Below are 17,003 nucleotides of genomic sequence, written 5' to 3'. Positions count from 1 at the left end.
TTCCATGACTCCCTCCAAGGTGGAAAACCCTTTTCCATTTGAAAGGGAGGGAAACCACTTTTCCTTCTTTCCTCCTTACCTCCCTCTCCTTGTTTCTACTCAATCTTCACCATCATCTCCCATTTTCCTTTAAGGTACCAAATAAAGGAAAACTAGTTTGAAATTGTGTTTTCCCTTGAAAATTGTTTTCCATGAAAATCATTTTACAATGAAAACGTTTTACGCCCTACCAAACGGAGCCTTGGTACGGAGGGAGTACCAATCCGTATATTTGTATTCTAATAATTTCACGATCCAACACCGCAAATTGCTGTGAAGAACGGACATTGATTTCAGTACCACAAATTGGCATCATAATGTAAATCATCCTTGCAATTTGATGGGGTTAAACTGTTAATGCTAAAACAAATCATGAACTTTTATGATTCTTGTGTAGTAATTAATCATATTTTACAGCTTTTGATCCGTTTTCGGCTAATTACAGTAGCAACATGGACAGTACAGAAAATTCTATTGAGCATCAGGATGAACTATACTATACTATACAGTACCTCTACAAAGTGATCTGGGCATGATTCATCAACTGAGGCTTACCTATATAATGGTACAGAAACTAAAATTTCCATAAACTGATTGGATTTATTGGGATTGTATTATATTCAAGGGTAAACTTAATGTATCGAAACTGGTATGTATTGTACGTAAATTCATGCTGTATTCTCTGATAAGTTGATTCCATAAGCTTGTATTATGTCCAGCGCTGCAAGTACCGAAATATTTGTGCATCAGCTCGAGTTAAAAGTGAAGATAGAATATAGAATATGGCATAACAATTACTCCATAGTGTTTTTGGAATATGTAATGAGATTGTAAAAAGGCAACATACAATGCATGAAGAACATGAGACGGTTTTGTGCAGGGTAACATGAAATACTAGCATCAGTAGAATAATGCCTCTGTTCACCAGATTTTCACTTATTTTTTCTGAACTATCTTATCTAAACATATGAACTGAACTAAACTTATCTGAACTTATTAGAACTTATCAAAACTTATGTTAGTTATAAATTGTACTTGGTCAACTCTTGTTTTTCCTAAGATGAACAGAACGTTTATATGAGTGCAACACCAAATTGTGCACACACGATGTTATTCGTTAATGAAAGAGTTAAAATTACCTGGAACGTAAACTTCTGATTCAATAGGCCTCAATATTCCTCTTGACTTGATCTTGTTTGAAAGCAAGAGCTGTAATTTTTCACCCAAAAGTAAAGGAGGAATGAGATCATCCTTGATTCAGATGTTTGAGAAATACAAAGGAAAATATGATGACGATGATGATGAAATATGTTACCAGGGCTCCAATTGCTGCAGGAATTCCTACAGTCAGTGCCATAGCAGATGTAGTTCTTCCTTTCTCGGTCTTTCCAAATTCCAAGAGAGTTGCCTGGTGCTTCTCTATCTTTTGGGATTTTGGGAATTCTACCTCTATTTCATGATAAAGAAGGACCATATCCTGATAACAAAGAATTTTTTTTTCATCTAAGATCTTAGGTCAAAGTTCAACAGTCATGATGATCAAAGTCAACAAAGATCAATGAAACAAGAAAGTTGCACCTCAAGAGAAAAATGATGCAGACGAGATTTAATCGTTGGGTACCACCCTCAAGACTTTACGGACATTAATCTAGTTGACGTCAACAAATTAAACATACACCCTGAACATTCATTATAGATTTTTTACGCATAACACTGTGTAGATTACTCCAGCATAGCTAAGGGATTTCACTACTGTTAGTAAATATGCAGTGATTGAAGCATTAATACCATAACTGATATTACTTCTTCCAAGAAAATGTCATGGTCTTTGAAGAAAATTCTGGATTCTTATGAATTGATTGCTGATGCTGGAAGGTGGGATAATGATATGAAAAACGGTGAATACTCCATACAAATGCTATATAAAATCATGAGAGGTCAATATGAAAATGTCCCTTGGAGGAGAGATCTCTGTGGAAATAAAGCTTTATTTGTTACTTGGTTGGCTATTTGGAGAAGGCTTTCCACCTTGGATAAATTGCTAGAATGGAAGATAGTTGATGTTAATAGTTTCCCTTTATGTGAGTCAGCCCCAGAATGCATTGATCATCTCTTTTTTAAATGTGCTTATTCTTTTGAAATTTAGAGCAATATTTTGTACCTGATGCATTTCCAAAGAGGTGCTGCCGACTTCAGTACCATACTGTTGCATTTGCACTGTCATTTGTTTTCTTTGTGTGTTTATTTGACTCGGAGTTGTATTATTCTTAACTTCTCGTTTTGGTAATAAAATTTATGTTTACTTGCCAAAAAAAAAAGATACCTGTTCTGTGGTAGAATATGAAAGTCTTTCCTCCATGCGAAGACAGGTGACGTCAAACGCAGTCTTGCATGTAGAAGGTATTAACGTATCCTCGTGAAGTCCAAGGAATCTAACCAACCAAAGAGAAAAGCAGAAATAATAAGAATCAAGCTACCATACAGCCTGATCAATATCTGTAGCAAAAAAATACTCCTTAACTCACATGATTGTCCTTGCAGTCTTAACGGCAGTTTCCTGTTTTTTGCAATGTCCATGTAATATAATCTTTTCTGCGATGCTGATCTCTCCAATATTAGAGCCTAATAAAGTCTCCTTCTCGATACCAAGGAGCTTCAGAGTAAATGTTTCAAATGTAGGTCTCTCGGAACATTTAAGAGTTTCTTGGGCTTCAGTGTTGAAGAAACCAATCCTTGCTAATGTCCCCATTATTTCACCAAAACCTACAGAGTTTAAACATTAGGATCTGGTTTATTCGACTTATTTTGACTTATATCAGACAAAATCATAAGTTTATTTCAGTCAAAATAGATAAGTTCAGATAATATAAGAAGTTCAGACAAAATAAATCGAATAGAACGGAGTCTTAGTTACAAATTTAGTAACAATTTATCCTTCACCAACACAATGAGTTTTTTAAAATGTTAGCTTAAAATGGACAAGATAGACAGAACTCAAGTGACTGACATACCTTCATAACGAAGTGTTCCTCGGAAGATTGTTGAAGCTTCATCTCCAACTTTGTAGATATCTCCATAAATCAAAGAATTACGATTCGGAAGGACTTCTAATGCAAAAGCCGGAAAATCAGGTAGCCGGAAATTCACAGCTGAATCATAAAGATCATCCCCTGCAAGTACATAAAAAAAAGATAACGCAGAAAAATATCAGAAAATTATGATGTACACAGCAGGTGCCAAGTATATTCAGGGTGCAGCTTGATAACTGATATTTACTGAATTTTGCCTTAAATGATGATTTTAACAGATCCTTGCCTGTCTTTCCTCTCCTCCTTTTGTGTTTTACGGTTCATGGTTAAAACTTATTGTAAGACCCACAGGAGCTTACCATTAACTTGAATTACTTCTCCATGGGATCTATATGTTGCAGGATTACGCCCAGCTCTTAAAGCACCAGCAGGGTTCCAACTGGATGAATAAAGAAATGGAAAAAAAGGATTAAATTTGAGTGACAAGCTCAGATCTTATGCTAAATAAATAATTGTTGAGTCTGAAACAGTTTTCTTTAAATGGTTTTCAGCAATATCTTTTCAAGTAGTGATTAGCATTTTCACTGCTAAAGTTGAAAAGTAAATTTCCGAGGTATAGTGATTACTGATTAGAGATTGAAGTAGCTTTCCTGAAAATGTAGGTAACTTAAACTTTCATCCAACAGTTAGATATACTGCTACTTTTAGCCTGAAACTTCTAACCAAAAGCTAGTTGTGTATCAAATCCTTATTTAAACAACTACTTCGGAAGTTAAGCGCAAATAGTCAGCATTTAATCAGTAACCGCACAGAATTATCATTATTTTCCTTCACATTAGTCAGTTATGTGCATCAAGGAGGTAACAGAGTTCTACTGTTATTAGACAAGTAAACTAGACAGAGAAATTTCATTATAGACACAAATAAGCTATGATTTTATGTCATCGGTTACTATGTCATGTTCCAGAAAAATCATAGGAAGTATAATTTCCAATATCTTTGTTTATGCATTAAGCATACAGAAATAAGTTTCTTCCTTTCTTGGTATATTTGAGATAAAGGCCCAGTTTGGCAATTGGCTGTTGGCTGTTGGCTGTCGGCTGTTTTACTTGGCTGGTTTGACTGGCTGTTCAAGTTGGCTGCTTTTGTTGGCTGTTTGACTATGGATTGGTTACAAATATGTTTGGTAAAATCAGTTGTTGGTTGTTGGCTGTAGCTATGTAAAATGACATTTAAGGACATTTAATGTCTTTTATTCATTTTTCAATACATACTTTGTATTATGTACGGAGTAAAACGTAATTACGAATAAATAAAATACAAATTAAAAATAAATTACTTTATGCAATAGTATTAATAAATTATTATTTCAATTACTAATTACGGAGTAATAATTAATAACTAATAATTAATAATCAATGATTGATAATTATAATTAATAATTAATAATAATTAAATTAATAATAATTATTAATTATTAATTATTAATTAATCATTAATTAATTCTTAATTATTAATTAATAATTAATTATTTATTAATTATTCACTTTTAGTTATTAGTCATTAATTAATACTCCGTTATTATTAACTTTTAGTTATTAGTTATTAGTTATAAATTATTAATAATTAATAATCAATTTTTAATTTTTAATTTTTAATTTTTAATTTTTAATTTTTAATCATTAATCATTAATCATTAATCATTAATTATTAATTATTAATTAATTAGTAAAAAACAAGGACAAAAAGGTAATTTAGATAGTGAAAAGCCAAAAGCCAACTCCAAAAAGCTAGTGTTACTAGCTTTTCATTTTTGGCGGAAAAGCTGGCTTTTAAGCAAGCTAAAAAGCCAGTTACCAAACATATTTTTTGACTGTTTGACCAGATTAAAAAGCCAACAGCCAAAAGCCAACCAAAAAGCCAGCAAAAAGCCATTTGCCAAACAAGGCCAAAGACCGAAAACGTACCTGAATTTATAGGCTAGCGGATTGTTGGCAGCTGCTGGAGATGGAAGGCCCCCACAATAAGAAGTAAAAGAACACACTTTACCCCCTTTTATGTGTGCTTCGTTTATCATTTTCATTGCCAACATGTGATCTGCAGCATTAAATCATTTACTTTCCAGAGGATACATTGAAATATATGCTTGAAGAAGTTACAAAACCAAAGTTAAAGATCACACCACAAAAAGAGAAGTTCGATGTAGAATTACCTATTCCAGGATCAAGGCCCATCTCACCAAGAACTGTTACACCAGCATCCTTTGCACTTTGATCAAGCTTTGACAAGGAGTCGTCAATATAGCTAGCAGTAACCAGATGCTTCTTAAGCTGCATCATGTAAATAAAATAATTCACATGGTTGTGTTGCATTGGGAAATGGTATGTACATAATTGTGTTGCTACCAATTGTGTACTAAACTACTGACGATGCTGGATGCATCACACTTTTGACACGTCACCTGCAAAATTCCCGTTATCTAGCAGTCACTCCCACCCGGCCACCCCTATGCTTACAGTATTATGCTGCAGTTTCATCGGCTTAAAGACCATTTAATACTAGGAATCAAGTCAAAAAAAAAAAAATTACGTAGCAAGCTGCGGACTGTTACCAACAGTATTTTTTCAGAGGAGAATTGGGAAAAAAAACCAATTTAAGTTGCTGACAGACTAATGCCTCTCTGCAGATTCAGACATTGAAACAGATAACTTGCTACTATTGGTAGCCTAAGGATAGTTACGTTGAATTATCAGTTAAATGGACAACTCTGCTTGCTATTAACAATTTTGTCAGTTAAACAGAAGCCTAGAAAAGGCTAAGGTAGCATCGACTACTCGACTAGTCCAGAAAATTATGTCATTCAAAAGGCATACCTCTACAAGACCTTAAGCGATTATCCTCATTGTCTCCTCCAAAAGAGACATGTTTGATCTAAAAATAGGCTATGTTTGGTTATCTGGGTGCAATTTCTTAATTAACTATCACATATCATGTGTTGGTCGACAATCAAACAAAGTTCCATATACATGTGCATAGTGGCTAATAATCAGGTCGGAAAAAGAATTATGGACCAAGGAGAAGTTACCTCAATACACGCCGTTGCTATTGCAACATGGCAGCTAGGAGGAAGTAGACTGATAACAACTTCAACCTGAGATTCACAAAGAAATAAGCTTCATCTTTTAAGATCATAATGTCAAGCTTGCAACCCTTACGATCAAATAAAAATGGAGCACAGTCTTACTGTTCAACCTGAATCCTATGACATAATGCCAAGTCACCAAAAAAATATAGCCCAATGTTTAAAGCAGGTGGCCTGATTTTACAGCTTATTACATAAATCTAGCCCAATGTTTCTATAAATATAAAGAGATTGGTTACTAACATAAACTTGTGCAATAATCTTAATTATGGGTACTTGTGACTTAATTGTGGCTATTCTAGACACTTGGCTAATGTAGTTGGATTAACACCAACAGTCACCAGCAAGCAGTTAGAATTCAGATAAATCTAGAGCTGTTGAACTACAAATTCAAAATTATTTGAAAGCAAGATTAGTTTTTGAGAGTTTTCCTTCATAATATTCGCAGACAATTATTGTTTTTTTCCGAAAGACAAAATATTGACTCTTTAACACAAAGCCTCTTATGACATTACTTAAGATTTACCTGTGACACATATTTGTGCAGACTTTCTTTATCCGACACATCTAGCTGCACAGCTGTTGCGTCTGGAATACCTTGGATGACCTACAGACAACATACATAAAACCTGAATCTGAGTTTTATGCTAGGAATGATAAAACGAATGAACCAAACATGTGGGACATGTTCTAAGTTGAAACACAATAGCCCTACATAATTTATTCTGTAGACTCACTATATCATGGGGAAATCAAGGACAAACTACTAGTATAACAGAAAAAACTGACACTTTTTTTTGGACATCGTAGAGAACCTAAAACAGAATCATTCAAAACTATTTAATTTGGGACAGATGGAGTAACTTGTTTGAAAAGCATGCATGAACTTTTTGACAACAATATCTTCATAGGAGTGCTGGAAAAAAATTGCCACAATGAAGTTTATGACCCATTTGAAATGCATAGGCTAAGAGGGAAGATGTTCTGATTGACTGATTCACATATATCAGAATGACTTAAATGCCTACAGGATTTATCTAATTGATTGATTTCACATATAACTAGACTTTAGATGATAATTTCCAACAAACCTCTTCCGCATCCTTTAGATATAGAGATGCAACAATGACTTGGATATCATCTTCCACATCAATATTCAGATCCATGCACTTCTCAAACAACGGGCAAGAAGAAAGGTTCTTGATGGATACTAAAAACTCAGCAGCTGGTTGGCATACACGGCCAGCACCAAGAATTAGTACTGATGCTTTCCTTCTTGACTCGTCTACGCATTCTAAACCATTCTCATGGATCTTTCCAACGGTGAGGGAAATTCTGTTGGGTTGATTCTCCACAATCCCATTTTTTTCGCTCTTACTGGCAAGAGATGTTAATGAATCGATAATTTGATCCAACACAGAGATATCATCAGCCCCAACCTGTCACAAATTTAGCAAGAAACCCAAAAATTTTAATGGACAATTTATTTATTTCTAAACACAAAGGTAATAGAAAAACTAAACCAGGTTGTAGCCATCAAATTCAGAAACCTTACAGAACTCTATTTGTAATGATAGTTTGTGCAATTATGGTATTTCCCTTGATAGCCCCTGTTTAAAATTAAAGGATGTCTCAGATTATCCTAATCAGAGCTTCTGCTGTAACTAATACTAGTTACACACTTATACATACTACTTAGTACTTAGTTAGTGGAACCTGGTTGTTAAAAGTGGTATATCCGGGTTTCTAAGATTCTGTTTATGATTTGACGATTTATTTACATCTAAGATTACGGCGTACTGCCCAATAAAACAAGGGGATGATTTCCACATACCCCACGGTTAATGGAACAATAATCAGGGAAGCCACTGTACTTTGTTAGTAGTTAAACCTGGTAGACAGAAGCCGGCATGCTACAAGTGGTACATAGCCTAAGATTTTCATGCGTGTTTTATCTAGAACACAAATATTATTTTGAAGGCTGAAGCACGGAATAGATTTATTGTGAAAAGAAGTGTTCTTGAAACAGATGTTCTAGATTGATTGCACATCTCTAATTCTCTGAAGAAAAGGCGAGTAGATATTTTTTGGATTGTTTTTCTAAATATCAGAAGAAGCTCCTGTTCCTAACCAAAAGTGAAAGAAGCAAGAGTGAATCATCTATAAGCATGCATTAAGATGAAAGACTATCGGAGAAATGGAGTAAAAGCGCTACCACTGGAATAACACTGTCATTTCTTGCCAATGTTTCTTCTAGTTTTTAATTGTACTGTCTACTTATGCCAGTCTGTTTCTTCCAAATTTTTAACAGTACAAAAAGGCTAAAACTCTAAATAGGGCATAAGTGTTGACTGTTGAGTTAACAGCTACAGTTCCTTAGAATATACAAATACCTGAGACATTGAATGAGAATGGTAGTGAACATTGTTAGTTGAACTAAAACACCCATATCCCGTTAAATCCAAGTTTGAGATAAAGAACATTGGCAATCTTGTCTTTCTTCTTAAAAACTCCAACTTATGTGCATGTGTTTATACAAAGATACCTTAGAAACTTCTATTACTGACAACCAACCATAAACAACCCAAAGACAGAGGCACCACACACAAATATCCCTGGGAAAAGGAGTATGCTAGGCTGCACAGCCGCACCTTATGCAGGATTTGATATTCAGTAAGTACACGACAGTGGATTTACTTTACATTGTTTAAAGAACTAGTAAACTAAATTCTGTCAAACTAAAGGGAAAACTGGAAAAGCCTAAATAGCTTCTTCATATGCAAAGAGATGCCTGCAGTAAAAATATCTGATATTCTGATTACATGACTAATTACCAGGAGAAACTTTCATAATGCTTTGACGAGAGTATGAGGCTAATACCATCATGTTACTATCACGAAAAAGAGTGGTGAACTTAAGTAATTCCTACTTATCAGTTATCAGAATAAAGTTCCTTTGTAAACAATTTAACATATACTTTTAGTTTTCAGGTTCTGCGGAAATTTTACTTGTGAAGATTTTCCTGATAGAAAAAATGAGGGGATGGGAGTAGTACATACTTCAAGTTCAGAGTATGATGTGGCATCATTACTCTGGCCAACATGACATTTTACCAAGCGGAAGGAGCCACCTGCAGCTTCAATTCTATCCAAAGCCTCGTTTATCAAAAAATCATCAAACAGATGACCGGTCAAAGACACCTGCACAAATTTCAATAAATTATTCCAAAAAGGAAATCATAACGGAATGAACTGTATAGAGGATAAGCTGGACAGCTGTTAGATGGCAGATGTTGCTACTTTAGCTTTCCTCAAACCTCACCAACAGAGGCTTTGTTCAGTCTGATAAAGAGAAGTTGAGAAGGGAAACTTGACGAAGGATGAAAAGGAAATTAGTAACAGAAAGTTACCAGTCGTGTGTGCGTTTTCTTATTAGGATGAGAATCTGGCAGGTTCTGTGACAATTCACTGCAACATATTAAAAGAAGAAAATGAATAAATAACTGTTTCTTAGCAGTATTATGATCCAGCCACATTTGGGAAGGGGGGAAACCATGTGAAAAGGGCAACAGATAATACATAAAAAAGAAGAAGCTTACTCTGAAGCAGATTCTCGCATACGAGGTATATACTCGTATAAGGATGTAAGTGCTCCCCTGTGTACTATACAAGCTTGTTTCAAATGGGGAGGTAGTACTTCAAAATCTTTCGTGGATGCCAAGTGACCAATAAATTGCGACAGAATGTTGCCAAAATGTTGGGAAGCCTTTCAACATATGCACAAAATTGTTAAGAGAAAAAAATGTTAAAACTTATAGCTTAAACAGTGAGTTTCAGGCCCAGAATGCACCAATATTTCAAGTATGTATATATAGTGATTAGTGGCAGAATACCTCTTTGGCAAACTCAGTTGGAAGGATGTCAACGGCTGAGCATATCACACCACTACCTTCCATGTCATTATGGTACGAGTCCATCAGTGGATCAAATCTGCAGATAATACGTTCTATAACATGAGCCCATTTCAGTTACATCAACTAAAGGACTAATCCACAAACATAATTAGGCTCCATTCTATTCGACTTATTTTGCCTGAACTTATATTATATGAACTTAACTGAACTTAACTAAACTTATCTGAACTTATTTTATCTGAAAAAAAAACTTTTTTTCCTGAAATAAACTCATTAGTGGTGAGAACTTATTTTGTCTGAGTACTGCTGGTGTTTGAAGATGGGTTTATCATCAGTTTGATATAGATAGTGTCCTTGAACGTTACCATGTTGTCGATGGTATTATAGAAGAGAGCCAGGGTAAACTAGGAAATGAGGGACAAGGTACGTGTTTCATGTGTGTGTTCCCTAAATTCAACAAACAAATTTGAAGCATAGTACCTAAAGAAAGGTGAGTCGATGGTGGTGGCTTGGTTAACAAACTCAATGGATCCTCCTATATCACATGTTATATCGGATACACCAACAAGTGGACATTTTTTCTTCATTAAATCTTGAAGCTGCTTGGTGGTCAACAACCTAGGAAATCTTTGCTCCCAGTACATGCAATTGACTGCTCCCAATAAGACATAGAATTAAATAATAAACAAGACATCGGAGGTTAAGTATACATGAGGTGAAGGGTATTTAGGTAAATAAAGGACAGGTTAAGTAGACATGAGCTACACACCAATGACAGATGCATACGGGGCAATTCTTTCATGAAATATTGGAGAGTAATGCTCTGGATGCGAGTAGTAGTCAGCCTGAAAAGCAGCAATACACGTAGAGCCATAAATAACGATAGTAATGAAAGAGTCACGAAAACTTATAAATAGTTAAGAAGGGAAGAACATTACTTTGTTGAAAGTTTTGTTAGGATCTTTGGGTTCAACCATGTGTTTACTCTTTACAACACAACCATATATTTGGAAGAGTCTCTTCGACGCCCGAGAATTCTGATTCTGGCATCCAGCCTGAAATATGTCAAGGTTGCAAAAATAAGTGAAAAAGTAACAGTAGACCTAGAACGAAAAATCTTGTGCACTAACGCAGAAAAGTGGAAGAGAAATTTACATAAAATGCATATGATATACCAAAAGGACTAGGTATTGCAATCAAATGCTAGAAAAATAATAAAAACAACTACCAGCTAAGAGAAGAATGACCAAGGCTCTCTGCCTAGTGCCTATAACACTGTCCACAGCGGAAGTACATGCGCCAATAACATAGTATGTCTGGACAGCCAATTTATTCTAAGAATCATATTTATTCTAAGAATCATATTATTATAATCATTTCTGATCAACAAAAAAGAATTTGGCAGATATCTCCCAACTGATTTTTTGTCACTCTTAATGGTATCCGGATTAATAGAAGTATTTTTTTTCAACATATTTTTTACTAGATTAACACCCACAGAGAGTACACAAAAGAGAAAGGGGAGTCCTTAGGTTACCAAACACGGGCACGGCATAAAATTATACCAGTTCCTTTGATTTACCTTACAAATAACTGTTTACTACCAAAATCTTAGCAAAGCAGAATTTTAGAATAGCATCGACATCTCAAAAAGACATAAAGATACCCTCAGACTTGTTAAAAGAGTAATACGACCTTTTAACTATCCTCACTCCACAAAGAGATGTGATCAAAAGATGAAAATTTAATAATTACTTTAAAATGATGCAATTAATACAAAGGATTCTTAAGAAAATCATGACAGACAATTAAAAATGATAGGTTGGGACAATGTGACAAGTAATTCCTGAATCCTGATGAAGGGAGTGCCTATTTCGCGCTTGATGCCACGTGAAGTTTTGTATATACTAAAAGTTAAGTAGAACTACTACTCTCATGAACTGATTATTTCCACCATAGATGGATATAAGCCTTAAAACTACACCTTAGTTCTTTAAATGTACTGGACATTCATGAAGTGCTTCATTTGTTTCTATATACTCAAGAAAGATCAGACACAACAGCATAACTAAGCACAACAAAACATAATGAAAGAGGGTCATAAAGATTGTATTACTGTTTCAAACAACTCTGGGAGTCTGCTAGGATCCACAAAAGTATGAGGAAGAAGCTTGAAAATCTCTTGTGCACCTTGCGAAACTGTAACAGAAATCAATAGAAAATAATTAGTCTACCAGTAACAGAAATCATGATAATAGAGAAAATTATGTCTCATGTAAAGCCAAAGCCTAATCCACTCCTTGATCCGAAACTCCCTAGAAGCAGACTGAAGGAAAGGAGTGTGATAAGAGATAAACAGAATAAGAGACGTGATATAGTCCACTAAGAAACAATAAATTATTTAACTGGTTACAAAGACAGAGTATAGTTTTACCATTTCCTGCTCCAGTAAAGACAAAAACAAGAGGACAGATGCCAGATGGAAGTCCAAGAGTGGAGATCTCTTCACCCACGGATATGACAGCAGCCTTTGCAGCAGCCAAGGAAGTATACATGTAAGATGAACCCAAGGAAAGGAAGGGTGTTGAATATCCAAAACTTAGATAACCTGTAATTTCGTAGTAAATAAAGATCATCAACAGCCAATTTAGAACTTAAAAGTAGATAATCATTTGATGCTTTAATATCTACGAATATTTCCACTAGATATGTACACAGGAATCAAACATAAGACAAAAACAAACAAAATACTAAATCTAGAAATAGAAGAGGAATAGTTATAACATCTAGCACAGATTAAACAAACTATTGTAAGCCTCTTTTAGTTATCGATGTTCTGCTCACAATACAATTCAGCTGTTGATATTTATGTTCTGCTCACGATGCAATTCTAACGGCCAAAATCCTACATCATTCCAGCTGAACATATTTTAATCTAAACCTATTATTCCAGAGTATTCTTAGATAGATTCTAATGGTTTACTGATTTGGCAAACCAGTAGGACTAGACTCAAACTGAATATTGAAGAAGTAAATCTTGGGATCAGGACATCCTTAGTTTGTGGAGCTGTGTGAAGACTGAACAGAGATACTGAACAAAGTTTTAAATGCTTACAGAATTAGCTTTAAAAAGGTAGAAGAGATGCCAGGTTTATCGAGTTTTCAGTTTGTGCTTTCCTGGTGTGCAGACATGCTACTGCTGTCATTGAATTTGAAATACTCTTGCATCTACAACTTATACAGGCTTCCTATTCTATTTTATCTTACCTAATTTTACTACTATATTTGAAAGTTATACGGAGTATAACCAGTCAATAATCAAAGAAAACCTCCTCAAGAAATAAGCTAAAAGAGTGAAAACGGAGACTGAACATACGCTGTCCTAAGCCATGCAAAAAGTCCACCATCCCAGCTCTGCCAGCATACTGTCCAAATGCCAGTAACCTTTTCCCATGATCTCCAACAATGAGCTCATAATCATACAAGGTTGCACTTTCTGACAGAATCTGCAAGACTATATATAAGAGCTGCAGTACAAGAATCAATCAAAGTACTCATCACAGAAAACGCAAAAAAGCACTAGTACAAACCTTGTCGAGCAAAGACATGTTTTCTTTCTGCGCTTTGTGGGTATGCGAGAAGAAAGCATAGGCTCTCTCGGGAAGGATCATCTCTAGCTGCAGCCAAATCCAAAGAATTTTTCATTTTCAAGAAGGAAACTTAATGATAATGTTGCGTACACCCGACCCCCCCTACCCCGCTTCTTGCGGGAGCCTCTTTGAGGCAATGGGGTAATGATAATGATAATGAAGAAGGAAACTTAAAGTGTTATTATTGAAAAGCCAAGCCTTAATTAGGTACAGGTAAACTACCTTTGGTTGTTTGACGCCCACAACAAGACCACATTCTGACAAGTCATCAGATACTTCACAACCAACCTCTTCATAAAGGGCGTCATGGTAGATTCTCTTGGTAGATGGCTGAACAATTATCTGGGCCACACCAGATTTACCATTTCCACTGTGTAGAAGTCGAGCACAATGAGCTGGTGTTAAAGGAGCCCGTCTTTCCCACTTGTTACATGTCTCCGAAAGAATTCCAACAACTCCATTTCCAAGCATGGTGTCACCACTCAATAGAAGTTACCTTAATGTAATGTCGGAAATGAAATATCAGAAGCATAAACAAATAAAATCCTGTACAAAGCATAAACTGCCCCTAATGCCCTTGTCTTGCTACATCGAATAGAAATAGTACTCAAGGATAGTATGATAACACCTTAAAACAAACAAAAAAATGTTCGATTTCAGTAGCTAATCAACTGAATTATTCTCACAGCTACAGGAAGATTCAAACAGCTTAGTGAAACATCAGTCTACTAACTTAACAGCCTGAATACCATAAAGCCAGACCAGGTAATCCATTCCTTAATTCATGAACTTCCCAACTGACCACTAAACTGATACTTTTTCTTAACTTGCCAACTCCAGTTAACTAAATCAAACCAACCTACAACCGCGGTGCACAAGGCTCTCGCCTAAGACAGGTACACTGTCATTGCATAGTACGTTTTTTTTATTATTATTATTAATAGGTAAGAAGAAGGGACCCTACTAAACCAGCACCTATCAAAAGTTAGCAATTTCAGCTACACAATTCTTCACTTGAGCCACTCATAGACATTACGCAGTTGATGGAGTTTGATCCTGTGACTTTCAAGTCACAACTTACAAGTCACAAGTTGAGTTCCCACCAACTCCACTGGTTTGCATAATTGGTACATGTTAGCCATTAACATTACTAGTTACCTAAAGGCTTCTATAAACCTGCCTAGGCCACGTGAAGAGGGTTAGACGTATGCACTTTATCTTTGTGCAAGACTACTTCACTAAATTCAAAATTAGGACAAAATTTGTAAACATCCTTCCTTTATCCCTTATTTTTATTCACACTTTCCTTTTCCGGGTTTATCAAGCACACTCCCATTTTGAATTAACAAGGACAATTTAAGCGATGTTTTCTTGTTGTTCTCTATACATCACATCAACCCTTTATCTCTCTCTGTCCTGATCCTTACTCTTACTTTCCCCGCTTCCTCTCCACATCCAAATTCCAAATATTTTATTCAGACTTTTCTTATCGCAAATCGGATTATATGTGTTGAGATTATAACAGAGATGAGAGAGGGGAAAGAATGTAGCAAATTATATTACTATTCCATTCAATCCAATTAATTAATAAAGTTACATTAAAAACATTGCTAGACTGTGGAATAAGCCACTAATCTATTAGTGCCCACTAATAATATTCATGTTCCTAAAATTAAGGATCATTAATTCACTAATTTGAAGCACTCAATCCAACACTGTGCACCCTTATGTATAAACCGATAATTGTAAAAGTGCCCACACAACCCAGGTGCAAGATACATTAAGGGATGGAGGGAGTAGTAATTTAACATGGAGTACTTCCTAGGTTGTAATCAACATTATTCGATCAAAATGAATAATTACTACTTGTAATTAGTAATTGTGAACAAATTAACCCCAATAGTGAAAGGAATTGGTTTACCTTTTTACAACTTCGGAACTCGGAAGTAACAACAAAATGAATAAATGAAAAGTATAAGTCAACCCCATTTCACAATTTATCAAATGTAACCCAAAAAATCATTTTAAAAAAATCAATATTCAAGGAATTTCAGCAAAAGTAAGGTAATAATTGAATATTCTTCACCTTTTTATGATCTTCTCAGAACAAAATATATATTCTTCGTATATTCATATATGAAAAATTAAACAAAAGAAGAAAAAAAAACTTACATGCAAAAATGCCAGTTGAAATCGCTTTTGATCGACCTTGATCTCAATGTCAAAATTCATGCAATGAAAAAAATCGAATTTCGAAAAATATAGTAAAAGGGGGTTTATCAAACAATTTCCGGTTCCAAATTAATTTGTGGGGATCATAACATACAATTCTGGAGAAATATTGAAAACCCAGAAACTTTTTGATGGTTTTTAGGGATGATCGCTCTGAATTTTGATCAAATTTATAAAATATATAAAATGATGAAATGTTGATGTTTTACTCTATTTAACAAGTGTGACTGTGTGAGCAAGGCATGATACGACTACACAGTGCACTAAGATATTGGTGTTTGCAAAGACGTATGATACACTATCAACTAATTTAAATCGCTCTGTTATACTAAATTTATTTTGTCTGGACTTATTTATCTGGAAAAAAAATTATTTTTGTCTGAAATAAACTTATTTATGTGTTAAAATATCTGAATTTATATTAATTGAACTTATCTAAACTTATTTTGTCTGAAATAAGTTGAACATAATAGAGCCTTAATGCTTCATTTGGTTCAATATTAGTAAAGGAAGGAAAGAGATGAGAAAGGAAAGGAAGACAAAAGAAGAGAAAGGAAAGGAAATATAATATATTTTCCCATGTTTAGTATGATGAAAGGAAGTGATAGGATTCCAATGTTTGGTACAACAATAGTAAAGGAACGGAAAAAATGGTATAAAATTTAATATTTTGTTTGACAAATTTTAATTTTCTATTTCTTTCCAACTTCCTCCAATTTTGGGGGAAATGAAAATGAAACTTTTATAAAGGGAGTCCTCATTCCAATTCCCTTCATTTTCTTCCACTTTCCATATAATTTTTTGAACCAAACACAAAAATTTTATTTTTCCTTTCTTTTCTTTTCTTTTCTTTTCATTCCAATTCCTCCCAACCAAATAAGACCTAAATGTAAACTCGTACACTTCCTCTTTTGGAATTAATAATTTCGAACATTTTCTTATATTAGCTATTTTCGTTCGGAAATCACATTCTCAAACTGTTTAGATGTTTAAGTGTA

General features: G+C 34.7%; 1 protein-coding gene across 2 annotated transcripts; it reads right to left on the bottom strand.

Moving 5' to 3' along the window:
- Positions 1 to 393: 393 nt before the first annotated feature.
- On the bottom strand, positions 394 to 16,263 carry LOC110799548 (alpha-aminoadipic semialdehyde synthase). 2 transcript variants are annotated; one of them, XM_022004812.2, is made up of 25 exons: positions 15,946 to 16,263; positions 13,996 to 14,269; positions 13,714 to 13,800; positions 13,500 to 13,629; positions 12,558 to 12,731; positions 12,240 to 12,322; positions 11,062 to 11,178; positions 10,893 to 10,968; positions 10,604 to 10,775; positions 10,103 to 10,199; positions 9,809 to 9,975; positions 9,620 to 9,677; positions 9,270 to 9,410; positions 7,302 to 7,649; positions 6,737 to 6,817; positions 6,154 to 6,219; positions 5,281 to 5,398; positions 5,036 to 5,165; positions 3,428 to 3,507; positions 3,051 to 3,209; positions 2,565 to 2,802; positions 2,363 to 2,471; positions 1,355 to 1,516; positions 1,179 to 1,248; positions 394 to 760 (listed from the first exon to the last, which is right to left on the bottom strand). In XM_022004812.2, the coding sequence occupies exons 2-25, from the start codon at positions 14,242 to 14,244 to the stop codon at positions 708 to 710; spliced, it is 3,165 nt and encodes a 1,054-aa protein (XP_021860504.2). In that variant the 5' UTR covers positions 14,245 to 14,269; positions 15,946 to 16,263; the 3' UTR covers positions 394 to 707. The 2 variants fall into 2 exon arrangements, with proteins under 2 accessions (XP_021860504.2, XP_056692551.1); XM_056836573.1 differs by lacking the exons at positions 10,604 to 10,775; positions 11,062 to 11,178; positions 12,240 to 12,322; ... (3 more) ...; positions 13,996 to 14,269; positions 15,946 to 16,263.
- Between the last annotated feature and the right edge of the window lie 740 nt (positions 16,264 to 17,003).

The sequence above is a fragment of the Spinacia oleracea genome, chromosome 2 (genome assembly GCF_020520425.1).
Source record: "Spinacia oleracea cultivar Varoflay chromosome 2, BTI_SOV_V1, whole genome shotgun sequence".
Classification (NCBI taxonomy): domain Eukaryota; kingdom Viridiplantae; phylum Streptophyta; class Magnoliopsida; order Caryophyllales; family Amaranthaceae; genus Spinacia; species Spinacia oleracea.
Note: the sequence above shows the minus strand (reverse complement) of the source record. Positions and strands in the feature narration are given on the sequence as shown.